Raw genomic sequence first — 20,138 nt, forward strand, 5'->3', positions numbered from 1 at the left:
GCGTCAGGCAGAGGGCGGGGCTAGGGGCGCGTCTCGACCAATCACAACGCGGTGCGTCAGGCGCGGGGCGCGTCCCGGGCGCGGCGGAGCGGCAGCATGGAGGGCCGGGTGCCCTACGACGACTTCCCGGTGGTTTTCCTGCCGCCCTACGAGAGCCCGCCCGCCTGGGTGCCGCCGCACGAGGTCAGCCCGGGGCGGGGGGAGCGGGGCACGGCCCGGGGGTGGCGGTGGCGGTGGCGGGCGGGGGAGCCCGGCCCGGCCCCGGCTGAGCCGCCGCGCATCCCCCGCAGCGCGTGTATCACCCCGACTACAACAACGAGCTCACGCAGTTCCTGCCCCGCACCATCGTGCTCAAGAAGCCGCCCGGGGCTCAGGTGAGACGGGCGCGGTGTGGCGTTCCCGGAGCGTTCGGTGGCAGGAGAGGCGCTGGGATCGCGATATTCCCGTCCTGGCACAGGGAAGGGCGGGGGGTGATGGTTGGTCCCCATGGGGTGTGTTGGGATGTGGAGCTGCTGGAGGATGGGAGCGGGTTCCCTCGGGTGTTCCCGCTGGCAGGAATCAGGAGGGAGGGCTGGCGCTGCTGCCTGGCTGGGCACCGCTGCACCCGCGCCTTGGATCCGCCCGGGAACAGCGCAGGGAGGAGGGTCCTGGGATGTTGGAAGGGCCCTAGACAGGGAGAAGAGCCCTGGGGAATGGAAAGAGAACCGGGCCAAGGGAAAGGTCCTGGTCACTGCGTTTTCCTGCTGGCTTTTCCCACAGCTGGGCTTCAACATCCGAGGAGGAAAAGCCTCGCAGTTGGGAATCTTCATCTCCAAGGTGTGTCTGTCCTTGTGCCCTTCCCGCCCGGATCCTGCCCGTGCCGGTGGGAGCAGCTGAGCCCGCGGGCTGGGCAGGGAGGCTCTGGCTGCCTCAGAACATCCTGCTCCACTCCCTGGCCTCCTCCCGACCCCTGGAATTGCAGTGTGGGAGGGCAGCTGTGGGACATCCCCTGCTGCCATCCCTGCTCTCCCTTCCCAGGTGATTCCCGACTCGGATGCTCACAGGGCCGGGCTGCAGGAGGGGGACCAGGTGCTCTCGGTGAACGATGTGGATTTCCAGGATATTGAGCACAGCAAGGTGAGCGCTGGGATGGGAAATCCACCTCCTTGCAGCCTCTCAGCCCAGCACAGAAGCCATGGAATGCTCTTGTCCTCGTTTTCCAGGCCGTGGAGATCCTGAAGACGGCGCGGGAGATCACGATGCGCGTCCGGTACTTCCCCTACAGTAAGTCCCCGGTCCTGGGGTGCTCCTTGGGAAGCAAATTTCCATAAATCCCTGCCCATTCCACCCGAGTTGAGCAGCCCAAGGTCACTGACTGTTGATTTGGGATCAGGCACCACATCAGGATGAGGCTGGGCTTCATCTGCCCACGTAGAACTCGGAGAGCAGGAAGGCAGGATGGTTGAGAATGGAAAAGTTAATTTCAAGCTCATGAATTTCAGCTAATTATCCTTGAATAACACAGGAACAAGGTTTGGCACAGGTCCCAGTGGTGGATATCCCTCCCCAGGGATGTCTGAATTGTGAGTGAAGGGAAGGATTGGGTTAACTCTCAGTTTCTGCTTCTGCACCTATAAAGTTCCAAGATTTAAGGAATAAAAAAAGGAAGAAGTCAAGCCAAACAAGGATTCTTCATAGAATGGAAAGTAGCCATTAGGAATTAAAAAAAAGGAGTAGGGGAAGAGGGGGTTTAGAACAAATAATTTAAAACAAAGCATTTTGTTCTAAATGCCCTAAAATCACTTGAAGTGACTGCTGGGGATGCACTTGGAAAGCCAGAGGGTCTCAAACGCTGCCTCCACTTGGGAATGTGTGTTTTCCTGAACATTTTGGGTGATTGCCCCTGGCCATGCTCTCCTTGTCCCTCCCTCCCAGATTACCAGCGGCAGAAGGAACGGACAGTTCACTAACAGGGAGCTTCATCCTGCCAAAACCTCTGCACTCCTTTTTCCCAGCGTCTGAGATGACTCCTCACGTTTCAGCTTTCACTGGAGGCACCACTGGCCTGCACAGGATCAGCTCTTTCCCAAGTGGGGAGATGCCCAGGGGCTCATTTGGTTGGAAGATGGATGGGGATTGAGGCTGTGCTCCTGGGAATGGGTGTTGGGAAAAGCTGGTGTGAAGTGGGTCCTGGGGGGCAGCTGCTCCAGCAGGATCCAGATTTTAGCAAGACTTTAATTAAGTGAGCTCTGGGCTGGGTCTGGATCCCTTGATCCTGGATCCCTGGTTGTTGAGCATTCCTGAGCAGAGCACAGGCATTGTTCCACTCTCTTCTGCCATGGAATTCTTCCCTTCTCCTCTGTCCCAGCTCTGCTCTGCATTGCTGGGTTTGCTGGCAACTCCAGGAGTAAAATCCAGCCCCAGTTTGTGCACAGCCCTGGCTGTTTGTGCCTCTTTGCTGATAAAACCCCCACAATATAGGACTGGGATGTCTGGAAATGTTAATTACGAAGGAAATTATCAGCAAATCCAGGGGCAAATGCCTGGTGGGATAACGTTGTAATGGCTTCAGGACAGCCCTGGTTCTGACCTTCTCTTCCTTGTGGTGTTTTCTACTTTTTCTGTAAAAACAATCAATAAATCAAGTACAGCAGCCCGACTTCAGCTTCTTCCCACTCAGGAAGTCTGTGTGGAGGTTGGGATGTACCCACCATGAGCACCATTCCAAGGAAATGCTGGGACAAGGCTCAGCACCACTCACCCTTGCAGCCTGCAGGAGAAAATTTGGGGTCTGCAGCTGTTTCAGGGGCTTTTTCCACTGACTCTGCTGGAAATCAGCCCCTGATTAACCTGGAGTGTGTTCCAGCACTGCCAGGAAGGAGCAAGGCAGGATTGTGGCTCTGGTGGCACCAACACAACTCCAGGAGCAGGGCAGGACACTGAGCCAGGCTGGGAGCGAGGAAAAGACACTGGAAGAGATTTTCATTCTGAATTAAAAATTAGCTTTTCCACCAGGGGAATGAAGATCCTGGAAGTCCCTGCAACACTCTGGGAAAGGGAAGGAGACCTCTTGTATCACCTGTCTGGTTTCCCACAGTCTCTGTGTTCCATAGGGAAGGAGGAGCTGCAGATGCAATTTCAAGGTTGAATTTGTCCCTCCTGCTTCAGAGCATTCCCTGGCAGGAGCTCCAGGAAGGTCTCCCTTGCCCCAGGCAGCTCCTCCCAGGGAATGACTCAGGTGTTTTCCTGCTGACCTGGCTGACAGGAAAGGGTGGATTCTTTCCCAAGGCAGGCTCATGTTTTGGGTATGTTAATTAGCAAAGCATTAAGGCCACCAGCATCCATTTCATCCTCCAGAACTCGAGCAGTTACTGATTCCTGGTGGGAAAACAACAGTTCCAGCAACACTGCATTTTTTTTTTTGTTGTTTTAGTGACTGACAAAACAGCTGAGAGGCACAAATTTGTAAAATCATGGAATGGTTTGGGTGGGAAGGATCATCCATGGGACAGGGACACCTCCCACTAGCCCAGGTTGCTGCAGGCCCCATCCAGGCTGGGTTGGACACTTGCAGGGAGGAAGGGAGCACTGCCAGGGGTTCAGGCTGCAGGGAAGCAGCACTGGCAGAGTCCTGCAGGTCCTTCTGGAGCAGCAGGATCAGTCCCAGGTGTGCTGCAGGGCAGGGCTCACCTGAGGGCTCCAGGAGCCATGAGCTCCTGGCTCCACTCGGTCACATTTGGAGCCACAGGATCCTGTGCTGTTACCCCAAAATAGGGGATCCTTCTTCCCAGGCTTTGGTAACCTCTCCCAGGGCTGAGATCATGCAAGCATGTCCAGCCCTAAAACCTCAGTGAGGCAATTCCACCCACCAGTCACTTGTCCTTCCAACACCTGGACATCACTTCCAGCTCACTGCCTGCTGAATTTCTTGGATTAAATCTCATTTTTTTGCTGTCCAGGCTTGAAAGTAACAAAGATCAAACATGAAAAAAGAGACTTCCTGACAACATTGTCACATATTCCACATTTTTACAACGTCAGCAAAGTCCTTTATCTTTTCTCCCTCCATCCTCCCTCTTTCTCCCTCTCTGTCCTTCCTTCTGCTCCATTTCTTTCTCCCTCCTCCCATCCTTTTTCCCCATTCATCCTTCCTCCTCTATCCCTTCTTCATGCTGCCTGCTGCATCCTTCCTCCATTCCTCATCCTCCTCCTCCTCCACCCCTACTCAGGCCAGGAATGTCACACCTCGGAGCAAACCCGTTTTAGGGCTGCAGGAGAGCGCAATGTTGGTGAAATAACTTTATTTATTTAGTGATACACTGTGGCTGTGTCACACAGTCCTTACTCAGAGTTACAGTCACACTTAACTCGCTACAGCTACAAGACAGCAGGGCCGGACACACGGCAGGAACACATCCAGAAAAACAGTGGGAAGGGAACTATTGGATTCCACTAATTACCCCCCGCCCCTAATTGGGGTCTCCCCCCTCCCGCCCCGGTCCGTGAGTGGAACAACACGAAGGGACAGCAGAGCTGCCTGTGAGGAGGGACAGCAACACCGCTTCTACAGACACGGACACCGACACCAGCAACTCCCACCAGGGGCTATGTACAGGGAATGGGATCAGCTTCCCAAGGGGCAGGGAGGGGACTCCATCCCAGCTTCCTCCTGCGGGACTCTGGGCACCTCAGGGAGCTGCTGCCACCTCAGGGACTGAGGGACACCCTGAGGGAGGGGACAAAGTGCCACTGACCCCCCCACCGTGGTCACTCTGTGGTCACTGTCCTCCCACAGCACCCTCCGTGTCACACAGGCCAGGTGGGGAAAAGGACAGTGGGATTCTCCTCTTGTCAATTTGCCAATTGACAAACCAACTTTTTGTGGACGCCAAAACCCCAGGGAACCTCTGAAATGCTCTATGAATTAATTCAAAACCAGGGCCTGGGGGAAAAGAGGCAGTTCCCAACCTCCAAGGTTGGAGTGTGACACCAGAATTCCCTTCAGCAGCGTCCAATCCTCCACCCACTGCGACAGGAATTCCCTGCCCCTGCTCCCCTCAGCTTTGGCAAAGGTTAAAACTCCCCCAGGAGTGAAATGGCTGCTGGTCCCACCCCAGAGCTCTGCTCCAAGGCCAGAGGCAATGGGAATGATCCCATCAAGCAGCAACCTGGCAATGAGAGTGGAATGTTGCCCTTCCCTCTCCTGCTCTGCATGAAACAGTTTCCTTGACAAAGAACAGAATGGAGATCAGGGAAGGAGCCTGAGGAGCATCCATGACTCCCAGGGCAGGCATTGCCCCAGCAGTGATGGATTCCAGGTCACTGTTTGCTTCCACAATCCCTGAGGGTCTCTCCCCACCCGGCCTCGGGCTGCAAAGCCTCTGTGTCCTCATCCTCCCAGTCTGCAGCCAACACTCACCAACATCCTGTGGATGGGAAGAGATTCCAGCCGAGGGGAGCAGGCTCTGGGATGTCCCTGCCACACAAACAGGAGCAACAAGGCCAAAGCTCTCAGAGTCTGGGGCTCTCCAGGGCCTGTGTGACTCGAGGGGCAAAATGGGAAGTGGTGAGCAAGAGTTAACCAGGATCATCCGCGGAAAGGAGAAAGCAGGGAGCTGATGGGGTGTGTGCCCTGCGGGAAGCAAAGCCTGGGAACCTGCAGAGTCCAAAAAGGCAAGTCCAAGTGACTGGTTTAAGTTTCAGGAGTAGCCTTTTTCCAGAGGAAGTGGGGATGCAGGACAGGGGGCTGGAGAAGGCAGGGGGAGGATGCAAGGCAGGAGGGAAGGCAGAAAACCCACCCCCCCAAAGCTTCATTTTTGTCTTCCCTAACTCGGCAGCTTTTCCATGGCATTCACAAGATACATCTGAGCAGGGAGGCTCCAGGTGGGAACAGGGGGAGAAAGGGAGGAAAGAGAGAAAGTGTGAAGGGCACCGTGGTACCAAAGTGCAACAACATAAAAAAATAAACTTAAAAGACAGGACACTCATTCTGCACTCAGGGCTCAAACCATGCAGTGAGAGGGGCGGCCGGGGCTGCTCCCCACCAGTACACAGGGATTCACTCGCTTGGGAATGGTTTTCCAGCCCCAGAGGGGTGGCAATGAGCGGGGTGTTCTCCGGGAGCCCGGCCGGGCGGGGTGCTGCTGGCAGGGGCTGTTAGCAGGAGCAGCCGCTTTCCGTCACTGGCTGCTCGGGGGGCTTCTCTAGTTTGATGTCAATCACTGCAGGGACAGTCAAGGAATCATCCAGCACAGCATTTGGAAGGGTTTGTTTGGGGTCTCTCCATGGCCTGCCTGCACAGGGTAACTGCATCAGAGGATGGACAAAAAGAGTAACGAACTCTGGTGTTTTAAAGCTCTGGAAATTCCAGCCTCAGTTCGAGTGGAGAAGCAAAACTTGTGCTGGCCATTAGTTGTGTACATTTATACCTGGCCCACAAACAGGGACAAACAATCCCAGGGTGGCTTTGGTTGGAGGGGACCTTAAAGACCACTCAGTGCCACCCCCTGCCATGGGCAGGGACACCTTCCACTAGTCCAGGGTGCTCCAAACTCCATCCAGCCTGGCCTTGGATACTTCCAGGGATCCAGGGGCAGCCACAGCTGCCTCCCCACCCTCACAGAGCAGAATTCCTTCCCAATATCCCATCTAACCCTGCCCTGTGGCAGTGGGAAGCCATTCCCCCTTGTCCTGTCACTCCACGCCATTACAAATATTCCCTTTCAATTTTTCTTTTTGGCTTTTTCAGGTCCTGAAGGCCTGAATTAGGTCACCCCAAAGCTTCTCTTCTCCAGCCTGAATAATCCCAATTGTTCCAACCTTTCCTCATGGCAGAGCTGCTCCATCCCTCTGCTCACACTCCAACAGCTCCGTGCCCTGTTTCAGCCACATCCCTGCAAACCCCAGCAAGGCCCATCCCCACAACGTGCCAAAGAAAGTCAGTAAGCCCAATTTAACAGCAGATAATTGCCCAGTTCCATGGGAAAACAAGGATACTGTCTTCTTTGCTCTTCTCTGGTGTGCTGTCCATCCCAGGTAAGGCAGCAGCCACACGGCGGAAAAGCTGGAAAGCAGCAAGAGAGAAGCTCAAGGCTTGTCAGAAAAAAGTTCCTGTTAAAAACATTGTTTTACAGCAGGACTCTGAGGCTGAGTTGTACAAACTCCTTAAGTGGGTACTTCAGCAGGCAGAGCAGTGATCAAAAATGTCATCAGAATTTTATATAGGAAATTTAACAGGTTTTAAAGAACTTGCATTAAAGAACTTATTCAATGCCTACAAAAAAACAGTTTTGTTTTACCTGTTCCTACTTAAAGAGAACATGGAATTAATTGGTAACATTCTTCCAGGGACTCATGGAACTCCCTCCTGCACTTACTAAACATCATTTACCACGTTCAGCCTCTGCTTGTGCACACAGGGTGCACATTTGGGGATTTCTGATCACTCAGCTGGCACTGAATATTCCTTTGTGGAACAACAGAGCTTTTAGAGCCCAGCCCTTCAGATCAGTCCTGCTGCCAAAGAGCCATTCCTCAGCAGAACTGCTGGTTCCAGTGAGCTGCACTTACACTAGGAAGGGCTATGGTATCCCCAGAAAACCTGGAAAATGGGTTTGCATCATTCCTCAGTCAATGTTTGGAGCTCGCCCTGCTGCCCTCACACAGCACAGACACTGCCAGGCTGCTGAACTCTGCTGCATCAAGCCCCAGAGCAATCCCTGCTGCTGCTGATTCCCCTCCCAGCAGCTCCTCAGCCACCCCCAAAGGGTGTTCCTTGCAAAACCAAGGTCCCAGTGAGGTGCTGGGGTTTGCAGCCTTCAAATCCCAGCTCTCCTCATGAACACCCACAGGGCAGAGAAGGCAACACGAGTCAAAATCAACCACTAAAGTGGGTTCAATCCAGAACAGCCACAAAAATTGAGCCCAAAGCCTCCCAACCCCACTGTGAGGCTGTACCAAGCTGCTGGTGTGCAGCAAACCCCTGAGGATGTTTCCCAATTTCCCCCAGAGCTCACAGATTCTTATTCCAAGCTCTCTCATATTCAGAACAATCCCTGAACCACTGGAGAGGGGAATCACAAGCAAAGGGCATAAACAGAAATCTGAGAAATTCTGCTTACAATGAAAATGTAAAGGTTATTTTGCTGTTTGGTTGATCAAACACTGGCACTTGGACAGTCCCTAATCTTTGAGAGGACTCAGCTGGAGTCAGCTCTGGGCAGCCTGCTCTGAGCAGGAGGGTTGGAATGGATTAGATTTGGAATGGAATAGATTAGATTTGGAATGGAACAGATTTCCAGAGATCCCTTCCAACCTCAATTCCCCTAAAATATTTCAAGATTCTCTGGCTGGCAAGCAGAAGGAGGAACTTCTACTCCAGTGCATCAGCAGAAACAATTCTCCCCACTGATGTCAGCAACAGTGCATTGACTGTGAACCAAACCAAATTCCAGCTGACTGGCTGCACAAAACAATGATTTTCCCCCCTTTCCCATCCCTCAGCACATTCTGGAGTCAGCCCTCCTTTGTTTCAAGGTTTAGCTTTGACAGGGAATCACTGACTCCACAGGAAAGGAGCTTGCACTACACAAACCAAGAAACATCTCAGGGGCTGGCAGTAAATGTGAGGAAATTGCTGCAGGATCACAAATCCACCCTGGAGCAGCCCCAGAGCAGTGAGGGGAGACTCCTGGCTGAGAACACGGGCTGGATGTACCTGCTTCACATTGTAGCCAGTCTTTGCACTGGTCTCAATGAACATCACATTCAGCTCTTTGGCTCTCTGTTCCCCTTCCTCTGTGGTGATTTGCCTGCACAAAGGTGGAAAAGAGACACAAGGAACAGTTAGAGATGGCTGGCAGGGAGTTGCTGCTCTCCCTCCAAGAGGTTACAGCCCACCTCAGGACCCTGGAGGCTTCAGCACCTCCAGGTCTTTCAGCTGGGAGTTAAAACATCTCAGGAAAGCTCCCCAGGGAACACCTGGAGTTGTGGCAGGTGAGCAGGACAGGATGAAGCCTGTGCACAACATCTGAGCCTCATCCACAGCATTCCAGGCAAGGAAAAATCCCCATGTTAACAGGGAGCTTCCCAAATGTGACAGAGGCAACGTTGTGAGGTGACACAAAGACTCCAGAAAGGTTCCAGCAGCAGGGGCAGTGCAGCAGCTTGGGAACAAGCACCTGGAATTGCCCCTCTGTGTCCCACTGAGTCCTGCTTTAGCACTGCTTTCAACACACAGCACATTCAGCTCCAGGCTTTTCCCTCAGCCTCCTCTACAGAAACCTGTCTCCAGTAATGAGAACAAATCACAGAGCAGGAAAACCAAACCAAAGCAAGAGTCCAAAAATGAGAGAAAGAAAACTGCAGGGAGAAAGAAAAAAACAACAAAAAAAAAACCCCAGCCACCAACTGAAGCAACATTGAGTGGAATGAAAAACTTACCAGGCTGCACTGAACAGGAACAGGGCTATTTTTAGTGCTGCTTTTTGGCCTCAGAACTTGCCTCATCCCTGGTTTTTATCAGAGGATGAATGGCTTCCTTGTATTCTGCCTCAAAATAAAAATGTCACCTTTGTGACACCAAAGGTGGCTTTGTCCAGCCTGTACAGACCCAGAATTTCAGCCTCACACAAGCCCAAGTTCCTTTGAAAAGAAAGGCAAGGCAGCTCTTGTTACTGACACCTGGATATTCCCTTCCCTAACATTCCAAATTGCAGCCCACACCAGGACTACTGTCACATTCAGCTCCCAAAATAAGAATTTTCAGTGCTGCATGAACTTCAGCTGGAGCTGCTTCAAACAATTTTCTGGTATTTTTAATTCTTCCAGCAGGGCTGGGCCAGCTGTTGTGCACCATCAGGAAATACTCCAAGGGTGAAATGATCCCACTGACCTTTCTAGTTTCACATGAAACTGGATTTTGAGAGGAATTAGAAATGCCAGGTTGTTCTGTCAGGGAGCTGCAGTTATTCCCATCTCCCAGAAGGGAATGGGAGAGGCTCAGTGGTCAAAATCCAGAGCTGGCTCTGGGACATCTTGGATTTTGCTTTTGTGAACAATTTCAGGGTCAGATTGCTCTGGGCAGGGCAGCAGGGCCCAGTTTCCCTGGGTACCTCTTGTCTGCCAGGTCGGTTTTGTTCCCCACCAACATGATGATGACATCGCTGCCTCGCTCTGTCCTGACATCATCGATCCACTTGGAGGTTTGCTGGAAAGAATTCAAGTCTGCAGGGAAGAATGAAATAGCAAAGCTGAGGATAAAAAACTCCTTTATGACAGGGAAAATTGTACTCAGGTGCTTCTTCCAACTGTTGCCCTGATTTTTAAGTGTTAAGTTTTCTTTTATCGTTCTTTTGAAAGTGTTATTTTAAAAGTTTTTTATGCCTTACATAATTCTACTGGAGTTCATGTAAATAATGATTGTTTTGCATCTTCTTTGTGGGAGGAGAGAATTGATGGGCTGTTGGTTTGACCAGTGTGGTTGGAGAGGTGGCAATTCCATCCTCCAGTCCACTGTCACTTTTGGAATTCTATATATTGCGAGGTCAGGAATAAAATTGGCTCTTTTTCCTCTTTTGAACTTACCAAGCTTCTGTGCACTCACTTCATGTCAATAGCGACACCCAACCTCCCCACCCCGCATCAATTATTTCCCATCCACAAAGACAAGGAAGGGGTTTTAAAGGTGTTTCTGCAGAACCTGTGGCTGTAACTGCTCAGTTCTGCCGAGGACAGAGCGGAGCACCCCTGCCCCACTCACTCGTGATGTCGTAGACCACGACGGCGATGGTGGAGTCGCGGATGTAGCTGGGGATGAGGCTGCGGAACCGCTCCTGCCCCGCCGTGTCCCAGAGCTGCAGCCGGACCTGCTGGGGCCAGCCCGGCCCACAGGGAGAGGAGAGAGAGCAGGAAAACCCTTTAGGGAAAAGGCCATTTTCACACCCATCTGCAGCAGCTGAGGTGACCTCGTCACCTGGCCCCAAATCCAACCCCAGCAGAGCTGTTTCCTGTTTGTAAAGTGCTAAAATTCCTTCCTTTGCTTGCCCAGAGATCCTGCTACTCCTAAACATCTCTAGGATTTGGCTCCCACCTCACTACTGGGGGTAGCCAACAGTACAGCACTGATTTCCCAGGATTCTGGATGGGATCTCCACAGGACTCACAGCCTGGAGCATCTCTGATCAAAGCTTTTGGGGCAATTCCCACAGGACAGACACCAGGCAGGAAAACAGCATCCAACCTCCAGCACGGAGCATCCATGTGATGGCAGTGGGGATTTGCATGTGATATTGAAGCAGTGATAAACTTAAATTCCAGCAGAAATGAAAACAAGTGTTACACCCTGCAGGGTTCAGGTGGTGCAAAGGCCATTGGGTTCTGCCTTCCAGAGCAGCACAGGAGTCACAAAAATGCTGGGCCAGGAAGAGTTTGACCCCAAACACAAACTCTTATGATATATTACTGTATATGACAGCTACAAGGTCTGGGACCTGCCTGGCTGAACCAGCACTGCTCAAAAAACTCTCCAAACAAAAAGCTTTCCACACTGGGAGTGCCTCCTTTTCCTTCGCCCCACAGCCCCAAAAACCAGGATTGCTCCTCATTCCCAACAGTTTTATGGAGGCACCCACCGGTTCCCAGTTTACAGCCACAAATACTCCCAGCAGGGAGGCAGAGCACTGGTTAATGAAGCAGCTCATCAAGGAAAAAGCAGCTTCTTCAGGACCAATCACTGCTGGTTTAGAAGAGGAAGAGAAGCTGATAGAGCACAGGCCTGCAGTCGGATTCAAAACAACATCTTATCTCCACCAGGGAATGTCGAGCTGATGCCCTGGGGCTTAAGGAAGATTAGGGTTTATAGTTAAAGCAATTAGCTCCTGCTTCATTTTGACGGCAGACTTGATTACAGGAGCAGAAGTCAGGGCTCTTCTCTATGCCAGGAAACTCAAGGTGACAAAGTGGGAGCACCTGGGCAGTGTCACAGCAGAGCTGGAAGATCAGACTGATCCCAACAGCCCCTGGATTTCCCAAATTTCCACACCCTCCCTGGACAGTGCTGTTATACTGGAATATTCCCCATGAACATTCACCCAGGTGGTGACTGAACCACCCCAAACCTTCAGACTCACAGCAAAGGCAGCTGGAGGAAGCACCACAGAGCTGGCCCAGGTAATTTGTTTAATTTGTTAAATGTATTAAATTAGTATAGTTTGTTTAATTTGCAATTTGTGCAGGGTAAGGTTATTTGAGGAAGGTCTCCAGTGAGCAGGTGCCACACAGACACCCCTGAAATGACCCAGGTTTGCTGCATTTCTACAAGTCCAGGTTTGTGTGCACCCATTTTGGAAGGGAAAATGCAAATAACCACTGTGGGACGCCAGGAATGAGCCCAGCCCCCCTTAGGAACAACCTTCAGGAGGGGCCTGAGCTGAGTATGGACTCCCCTCATGGATCTCTCCACCTGCATTTTGGGATGTCCAGCACATCAACAATAGCTAAGCAATTTCATTGTGCCCCCAAAAAGTACCTGAGCATGTCCCTTCTGCAACACAAGAAAACTTTAGACCTCTCAGTCACTAACAACAGTGAAAAAATGAAAATATCTGCAAAGATCAGCTCATTACTGAAGAATTATGAGATCAGCTGTCACTTAATTTCTTCTGACATGGCTGGGAACTGTTAAGAACAGCCTGGACTGGCAAAATGTTTCCAGCTGCCTGGATAAACAGCATCCTGGAGCTGCACAGTGGGAAAAATGATAGCAGCTGTGCATCCTGCCCCCCTGCCTCAGCCAGCAGAGTCCCCAGCACAGGCCACCACCTGCACACCTCTGTGCTCCTCAAACAGCCCAGTCTGACATAGTTTGCACCAAACCAGGAATTCCCCAGGACTTCTCTGGGAGAAATACCAGGAAATTATTTGCCCTGAGTAGTGAGGATAAATCCCAGCCTATTATTTGTTAAGCACTTTAGCCTAGTAGAGCAAAACAAACACCTCACTCTAAACTTGTTTGTAATAGGATAAACCTGGGCCAGAGCTTTTCCACCTGTGCTGTTTACCAAAATTTATATAAATCCTGATACTGTAGATTAACAAAATCCTCACCAGATCAAGTGGAATCAATAACAAGGAGCTACAATTAAGTAATTCTCTTCATAACTTCCTATCTTGTATTGAAACATTCACGTCAAGAGTTACAGAGAATTTCCCTCTAAGCTTGTTTGTTCTTTAGAAATTGTGAAATCTTTAGAAATCTTTCAAAAGCTCTCTCATGAGTCTCCAGGTCTCTTTTCCAACAAAATGGGAATCTTGACTCCTCCTAAGGCACTCCACAGCTTCTGTTTAAAACTGCCTTATCTTGTTTTACCTACTCTGACAACATTCCTTTGCTTTGGCAACTGAAGCTGTTACTTGTATAACCTCTCTCCTTACCCAGAAATAAAAAAGAAAAATAATTTTGAAGATTAAAAAAAAAAAAAATAAAAAAACTAAAACAGAAAAACAGTAAAGCTTTCCAAAGGCTACCAACAACCAGCACAGACACAGGAATTCCCAATCCCTGCCAACACCCACAAGTGGCTGATGGGCTATTTTAGCTCTTTTTGGGTACCACCACACCACTTCCAGAGTAAAGACGTGTTAAAAGCCAGGTCCCTGCAGACCCTGGGCTCCATACCTACTTGTGATGTCAAAGACAATGAGAGCCACAGCAGAGTCACGGGTGGAGCTGGGAATGAGGAACCTCTCCTGGCCGGCTGTGTCCCACAGCTGCAGCCTGATCTGGGAAATGGAGAAGTGCAGGGCAAGGGGAAGGGGAACAGCAGGAAAATGGAGAACAAAACCAAAACTCAAGTGAAATCAAAATAAATAAATGAAAATAAGTTGCAAAGCAAAACTAAGGCAACAAAAGGAAAGTTCAAATGGAACAGAAATGTGAAAAGAGGCAGTGATACTTCCCGAGGGCTGGGAACATCCCTCCCTCCACACACCCAGGAATATCTCACACATTCCAACACCAGAAACTGGGAGAGCCCTAAACCCTCCTCATGGCACCATCTAACAAGGGAAACGAACAGCCAAGCCTCAGGGATCCTGCCAGAGCAGCCACACAAGCAGCTGGCCAGATGTGGGACTCCTGACCCTCAGGACCACCTCAGCCCAGCCTGGATGATCCCACTGGAAAACCAGAGGTGGTGGAAGCTCCACCAGCAGCCACCCTCCAGGATGGCTTCTCCTGCACTGCGATCCAACAGGCTGGGAAGACATGGACACACAGAGAGGGAGGAACTGCTCAGTCTGTCAGGAATGAGGGGAACTGGGAAATGGATGTGGCCCCTGGCAGCAGGACTGAGGATGGGGCTTCTGGTGGCTCCAGCTCACGTAAGGCCACACATCCCAGTGCTGGGAATGTCACACAGCTGCCCTTCCCGGGAGAGGGTTTTAAAGAACCAAATTCCACATGTATTTCATGGAATCCCAGAATGGTTTGGGGTGGATGGGATGTTAAAGCTCATCTCATTCCACCCCTGCCATGGCAGGGACACCTTCCACTATTACCAGCTTGCTCCAACCCCTGTCCAATCTGGCCTTGGACCCTTCCAGGGATGAGGATCCCTTCTGCTGGCTTTTGCTGTAAAGTCATATCAAATCCACCAAAGCACACATCCCAGCTGGAGCTCAGCATTCCTCATTTCCAGCCCAGAAATCAAAGCCTGCTGCAAAACCCAGCATGAACCACATCTGAGAAATTATTCCAGTGTCTGAATTTTCTCAGCTTCTTTGCTTGTATTTGTCCCTCCTCTTATCTACACTCCACACCTCTGTTATCTGAACAGGCTTTATGGGCTTTGTGAACCACTTACATAACCAGGAAAGCTCACAGCATTCCAACACTGGGAGGAAAATGGGATTTTCTGGATAGCAGGGCAGCAGGTGAATGACATCCTAACTTACAAAACCATGAAAAACCCACACCACCATAACAGCACACAGACATCCACAGGTGTCAAGCAGCATTCCCAGGATCTTTGCCTTAAACAAAGGTTAAGGAAGGGCTTTTCTAAGAGGGAGTCACTGGTAAAGAAGCAGAGAAACTCTCAAGAAACTCAGCACACACTCTGAAAACAGACTTCTGTGGAAGCAGCAGGCCCAAAGATCCACACAGGAGTGTTCCCTGCTCCCCACAGCTCTGTCACACTCCTCACACAGCAGTAAAATGGGAAAAATGCAAACACTGGCAAAACATGAGCAAACCCACAAATACTGAGAGGAAATCCAGGAGAAGGGAGTGAGAGGTCTCTGTGCAAACAGGAATCTCATGCAGGCTAAATCCCAATTTGCTTTATTGCAGTAGGTCAGAGCTGTGTTACCACAAGAACTTCCTAGGAGGAGCAGTGAGGTCTAATCATGAAGGATTTCACGACTTGGAACACCAACTCCTTGGCTTTTTATTGGCTCCAGGAGCTGCACTGCATGAGCCAAGTGGGTCCTTTCCAGCTCAGAATATTCTGTGGTACCTGAGGTCTGCTCAGCCCTTTTCATCCTGACAATCCCAGAGGCAGAGCTGCAAATTCAGGGAGCAAACTGCACCTAAAGCAGGTCCACACAAGAGGCAGCACGTTCCCTGGGATGTGGCCATTATCCATCCCAAATTTTCCGTGGAAGCCTTTGACTTCCTGACAGAGGCATCAGATCTTGTACCAGTGATGGGATTCAACCAAGGCTGGTTCTCTGGAGGCTGCAGGGGGATTTCAGCAGCTGCTGGAGGAAGAGCCAGGGGAAAGAGCCCTCCCAGCCATCCCAGCCCTGCCCCACTCACCGTGCGGTCCTCCAGGTACATGGTTTTGGACAGGAAATCAATTCCAATGGTTGCCTGGAAAGAGGAGAAGCATTAGGAGCTGTGACTTGCCTTCCAGCATCCCCTTTCTGTACAAACTCTCAGAAAGGTTCCCAAACTTGTTATGAAGCTGGTGAAGTGATTTGCCTTCTGCTGATGTGATAAAAACAAAGCAATCTGGGGATCTGCACCAGCCGCATTTCACAGCATTCCTCAACACTTCTCAGCTCCACAAGAACCTCTGAGTCTGGATTTTAACCTCAGACATTCCTGTATCTCCACACAGATTGTATCTGAGCTGGCAGCTCCTTCTGGCCTGCCCCAATTCAGTCTGGTAAGAATTATCTTGTCAGAAATAGCCAAAAGGTAGAACAAATGAGATCTATAAAATATGGGCAGCTGAAAGCTAAAAATCCATGTTTATCCAGGCCTTTCCACTTCAGAATGTGCTTCCCTTCCAGCGACATTCAGCAGCTTCATTTCCCAGGCAGGTCTGCATCCACTCCCATTCCCATTGCTACAGCAATTCCAGCACAAAGGCATTTAAAATAATGCACCAACTTAGGTGCACTCCCAGGCACTTCAATCAAGGAGCTGCCCCAGCTCATCAAAACCCCAGGAAAGAGGAGAGAGCTCCTGATGTACCAGATTTGAGGTTTTTTAGGCAGATTATCCCTGCTTTTAACACTCACAGCTGAATGTGTACCACTGGATAATTATAAAGAGCAACACAGTCAGTTTTGGGAGGGAGAATTTATTCCTGGGAGGTCTATTTTCCAACCAGGCCATGGTTTATAACAACTACAACAAGCAATAAATAAATCTATCAGAGCATCTCAAAAGAGTCAGGAAAAGAAAGGAAGCACGGGAAAAGAAAAAACACAGGAAGCACAAGAGGACCCAGTTCCAGTGAGTGACTTGTCCTCGACTTCAAATCACCCCAATCTAACCCAGTAACTCTTCTAGGCTGAATTAAAAGATAAAGCCCTAATCTCACCTGCTTTACAGATATTTGATACTCCCATTAAATACTTCTGAGTGCCTTTGATCCAACTAATTCTTCCCCAAACCTTCAGGCCTCTTACACATCTTCTGCTTTTTATCTGCAGCCTCTTCATCCCCACCCCCCTCTTTGCCTGCCAAGACTTCCCTGGCTTTTCCTATCTTTAGTCCTTTAGTCAAAAAATAGTAATAAAAAAAAATTGAGAGACAGAATATACCAAGCTGACTTCTGGCAGATCCATCTACACACTCCAGACTCAACTATTCCGACTGAAATGGAAGCTCTAAAGATAACAGGGACTAAGAATGTCAGAAGATGTTGGGTTTTTATTCATTCTCCATTTCCTGAGGCTCCCATATCCAACACCAGAAATCCTGACCATAAAACAATGTTCTTCCCATTTTCCTCAGGATTTATCCCACATCCAAAGGGGATCTAAACCTTGCCCCCTTTCTGGACACTGCATTTGCTGACATCACACTAGATGCTTTGATTTACCACTTCAGAGCACACTGTAACCTCTTAACTGATTTTGAGCTGACATCTCATGGAGAAATGGGCTCCCAGGCATCAATTTGAACAGCAGGGCATAGATTTATTAATAGAAATATATTTAAAAAGCAAATAAATGCTATCACATACCTGGTAAGTATTGTCAAAACTGTCATACATAAACCTGGTGATCAGGGAGGTCTTCCCAACTACAAGAGAAGAGAAAAATTACTTTCAAGCAGCAGTGGGGAAAAAAAAAATTAGCACTGCTTTGGGAGTGGCACTGATCTGACAGCAGCTGCCAATCTCAGGCCATTCCAGCTACACCTTCCTGGGAAACAGCCAGCTGGAAATTTCAGTCCCAAAATGACAGAGGCAGATCAATCTCTGCAGGTCCAAACTTAATCATGGAGATAACCTGGCCCTCAGATCAGGTGTGCTGATAACAAAGAACCAGTTGTTTGCTTTGGGCAAGCAATAAATCTGCTTTGTTACCCTGTTCTGCTCCTTATGTAATCCCCCAAGTCTGGGACATAAACATCAAAACAAAGCAGGTGATATCCCAGATGCTGTTCTGCTGCCTCTGGCTGCGTGGAAAAGCAATATTCCAATATTCCACACTCCCATCCTTCCTCTGTAACAAGATTTTAGATACAGAGCAAACTCTGATGCTTTGTTTCAAAACTTAAAATTTACATCTCCAAATATCATCACGAGACAAAGTGCAAAACTGACAAGAAGTGAAAAACAAAGATAAAGCTCCAATTCTGGCTAAGGAAGCTGGAGGAAGCTGAGAAAAATTCAAAGGACATGGACAGAAGACAAAAGAGGAATAAATTGCCTAAAAAGGTTGTGAAATTAGGAACATTGGGGAGGGTTAAAAACACATTAGACAAATGCCTATCAGCAGCAATGTCAATCCTCCATTGGAAAGGCTGGGAAATTAGAAAACTTCTGGAAATCCCTCCAAGACCTCTAGTTCCAAGCTCGAGGAGAAGGTGATGAGTAACAACCCCACGATGGTTTCGGTTGGAAAAGGACCTTAAAGCTGATCCAGTTCCACCCCTGTCGCGGGCAGGGGACACCTTCCATCGTCCAGGTGGAACGGGCCTCGGACACTCCCAGCGAGCAAACACCGGGATTCCACGGAAAACACACAACTCATCCACCTATTCCCAGGGAAGGGGCACAAAAGGGAGGCAAAACAAAACGAGGGAGGCAAAACAAAACGAGGGAGGCAAAACAAAACGAGGGAGGGAGGGAGGGAGGGAGGGATGCCGCGGCCAGGGGGGCAGCGCAGCCCCGGGGCCGCCTCCCCACACGGGCTGCGGGCGCACTGCGGACCGGGAGGGCGGAACGGAGCCCCGCCGGTGGAAAAGGCCGGGAATGGAGCCCCGGCCGGGGAAAAAGGCCGGGAACGCAGCCCCGGCCGGTGGAAAAGGCCGGGAATGCAGCCCCGGCCGGTGGAAAAGGAAAGGCCGGGAACGGAGCCCCGGCAGCCCCACCGCGGAGCCCTCAGGCAGGGCCGCCCCTCCCCGCACCGCATCCCCGGGCCCGGGCACGGCGCGGCCTCGGCCCCCGCCCCGCACGGCCCCTCCCGGTTCCGCCCGCTGCTCACCGCTCTGCTCGCCCAGGAAGACGAGCTTGAACTTCCTGAGCGGGTTCCCGAAGTCGCCGCCGCTGCCGGGCGCGGACATGGCGGCGCGGGGGGGCCGAGCGGGAGCCGTGATGGGGACAAGGAGACAGCGCCGAGCGCCCCGGTACCACCGCCCCGCGCGTCACCTCCGCCGCGTCACCGCCGGCCCGCCCCGCGGGGAGGTGCGGCCCGAGGCGGCGGCGGGAGGAGGGACGCGGCCATGGCAACGGCGGGGGCCGGGCTGCCGTTGCCATGGAGACGGGAGGTGGTTGCCATGGGGATGGGCAGGGTGGTTGCCATGGGGATGGGCAGGGTAGTTGCCATAGGGATGGGCAGGGTGGTTGCCGTGGCGACCGCGCGGCCTCCGGGGCGAGGATGCTGCGGCTTGTAGCGGGATGGGCCCGGGATGTAGCGGGGTTGGAGCCAGCTGTAGCGGGGATGGTTGTAGCAGAATGGGTCTGGCTGTACCAGGGGTGGTTGTAGCGGGATTGGACTGTAGGATACGTCCTGCAGCTGTAGCAGGATGCAGGGTCTGGCTGTACCGGGATTGGACTGTAGGATACATCCTGTGGCTGTAGCAGGATGCAGGGTCTGGCTGTACCAGGGATGGTTGTACCGGGATTGGATTGTAGAATATATCCTGGGATTGGACTGTAGGATACATCCTGTGGCTGTAGCAGGATGCAGGGTCTGGCTGTACTGTGATTGGACTGTAGGATACATCCTGTGGCTGTAGCAGGATGCAGGGTCTGGCTGTACCAGGATTGGACTGTAGGATACATCCTGTGGCTGTAGCAGGATGTAGGGTCTGGCTGTACCAGGGATGGTTGTAGCAGGATTGGACTGTAGGATACATCCTGCAGCTCTACCAGGATGCAGGGTCTGGCTGTACCAGGGATGGTTGTACCGGGATTGGACTGTAGGATATATCCTGTGGCTGTAGCAGGATGCAGGGTCTGGCTGTACCAGGGATGGTTGTACCGGGATTGGACTGTAGGATACATCCTGTGGCTGTAGCAGGATGCAGGGTCTGGCTGTACTGGAGATGGTTGTACCAGGATTGGATTGTAGAATATATCCTGTGGCTGTAGCAGGATGCATCCAGCTGTAGCTTGGATGGGACTGGCTACACCAGGTCCAGCATCACCTCAGCCTCCCCACACTGCACAAAGGCACCGTCTGCTCCCCCCCAG

General features: G+C 51.2%; 2 protein-coding genes across 2 annotated transcripts; one reads left to right on the forward strand and one right to left on the reverse strand.

The window, feature by feature from the left end:
• Positions 1-58: 58 nt before the first annotated feature.
• Positions 59-2,636, forward strand: PDZD11 (PDZ domain containing 11). The gene is given in 6 exon segments (NM_001245683.1): positions 59-183; positions 291-374; positions 760-816; positions 1,018-1,116; positions 1,203-1,263; positions 1,915-2,636. Coding segments are annotated over 6 exon segments (423 nt in total). The 5' UTR covers positions 59-96; the 3' UTR covers positions 1,950-2,636.
• A 1,627-nt stretch (positions 2,637-4,263) lies between these two features.
• Positions 4,264-19,130, reverse strand: RAB41 (RAB41, member RAS oncogene family). The gene is made up of 8 exons (XM_004177223.6): positions 18,928-19,130; positions 17,460-17,518; positions 15,797-15,850; positions 10,739-10,844; positions 10,092-10,203; positions 8,696-8,789; positions 6,976-7,042; positions 4,264-6,200 (listed from the first exon to the last, which is right to left on the reverse strand). The coding sequence occupies exons 1-8, from the start codon at positions 19,004-19,006 to the stop codon at positions 6,136-6,138; spliced, it is 636 nt and encodes a 211-aa protein (XP_004177271.2). The 5' UTR covers positions 19,007-19,130; the 3' UTR covers positions 4,264-6,135.
• Positions 19,131-20,138: the final 1,008 nt, after the last annotated feature.

This window comes from Taeniopygia guttata, chromosome 4A, assembly GCF_048771995.1.
Source record: "Taeniopygia guttata chromosome 4A, bTaeGut7.mat, whole genome shotgun sequence".
Lineage (NCBI taxonomy): Eukaryota > Metazoa > Chordata > Aves > Passeriformes > Estrildidae > Taeniopygia > Taeniopygia guttata.

Excerpts from the sequence above, each read along its gene's own strand:
- RAB41 (XM_004177223.6), bottom strand. The coding sequence starts at position 19,006 with ATGTCCGCGCCCGGCAGCGGCGGCGACTTCGGGAACCCGCTCAGGAAG. Across the intron at positions 17,519-18,927 it reads CTTCCTGGGCGAGCAGAGCG|TTGGGAAGACCTCCCTGATC; the intron begins GTGAGCAGCGGG and ends CTTCTCTTGTAG. Across the intron at positions 10,845-15,796 it reads TGTACCTGGAGGACCGCACG|GTCCGGCTGCAGCTCTGGGA; the intron begins GTGAGTGGGGCA and ends TGGCCCCAGCAG.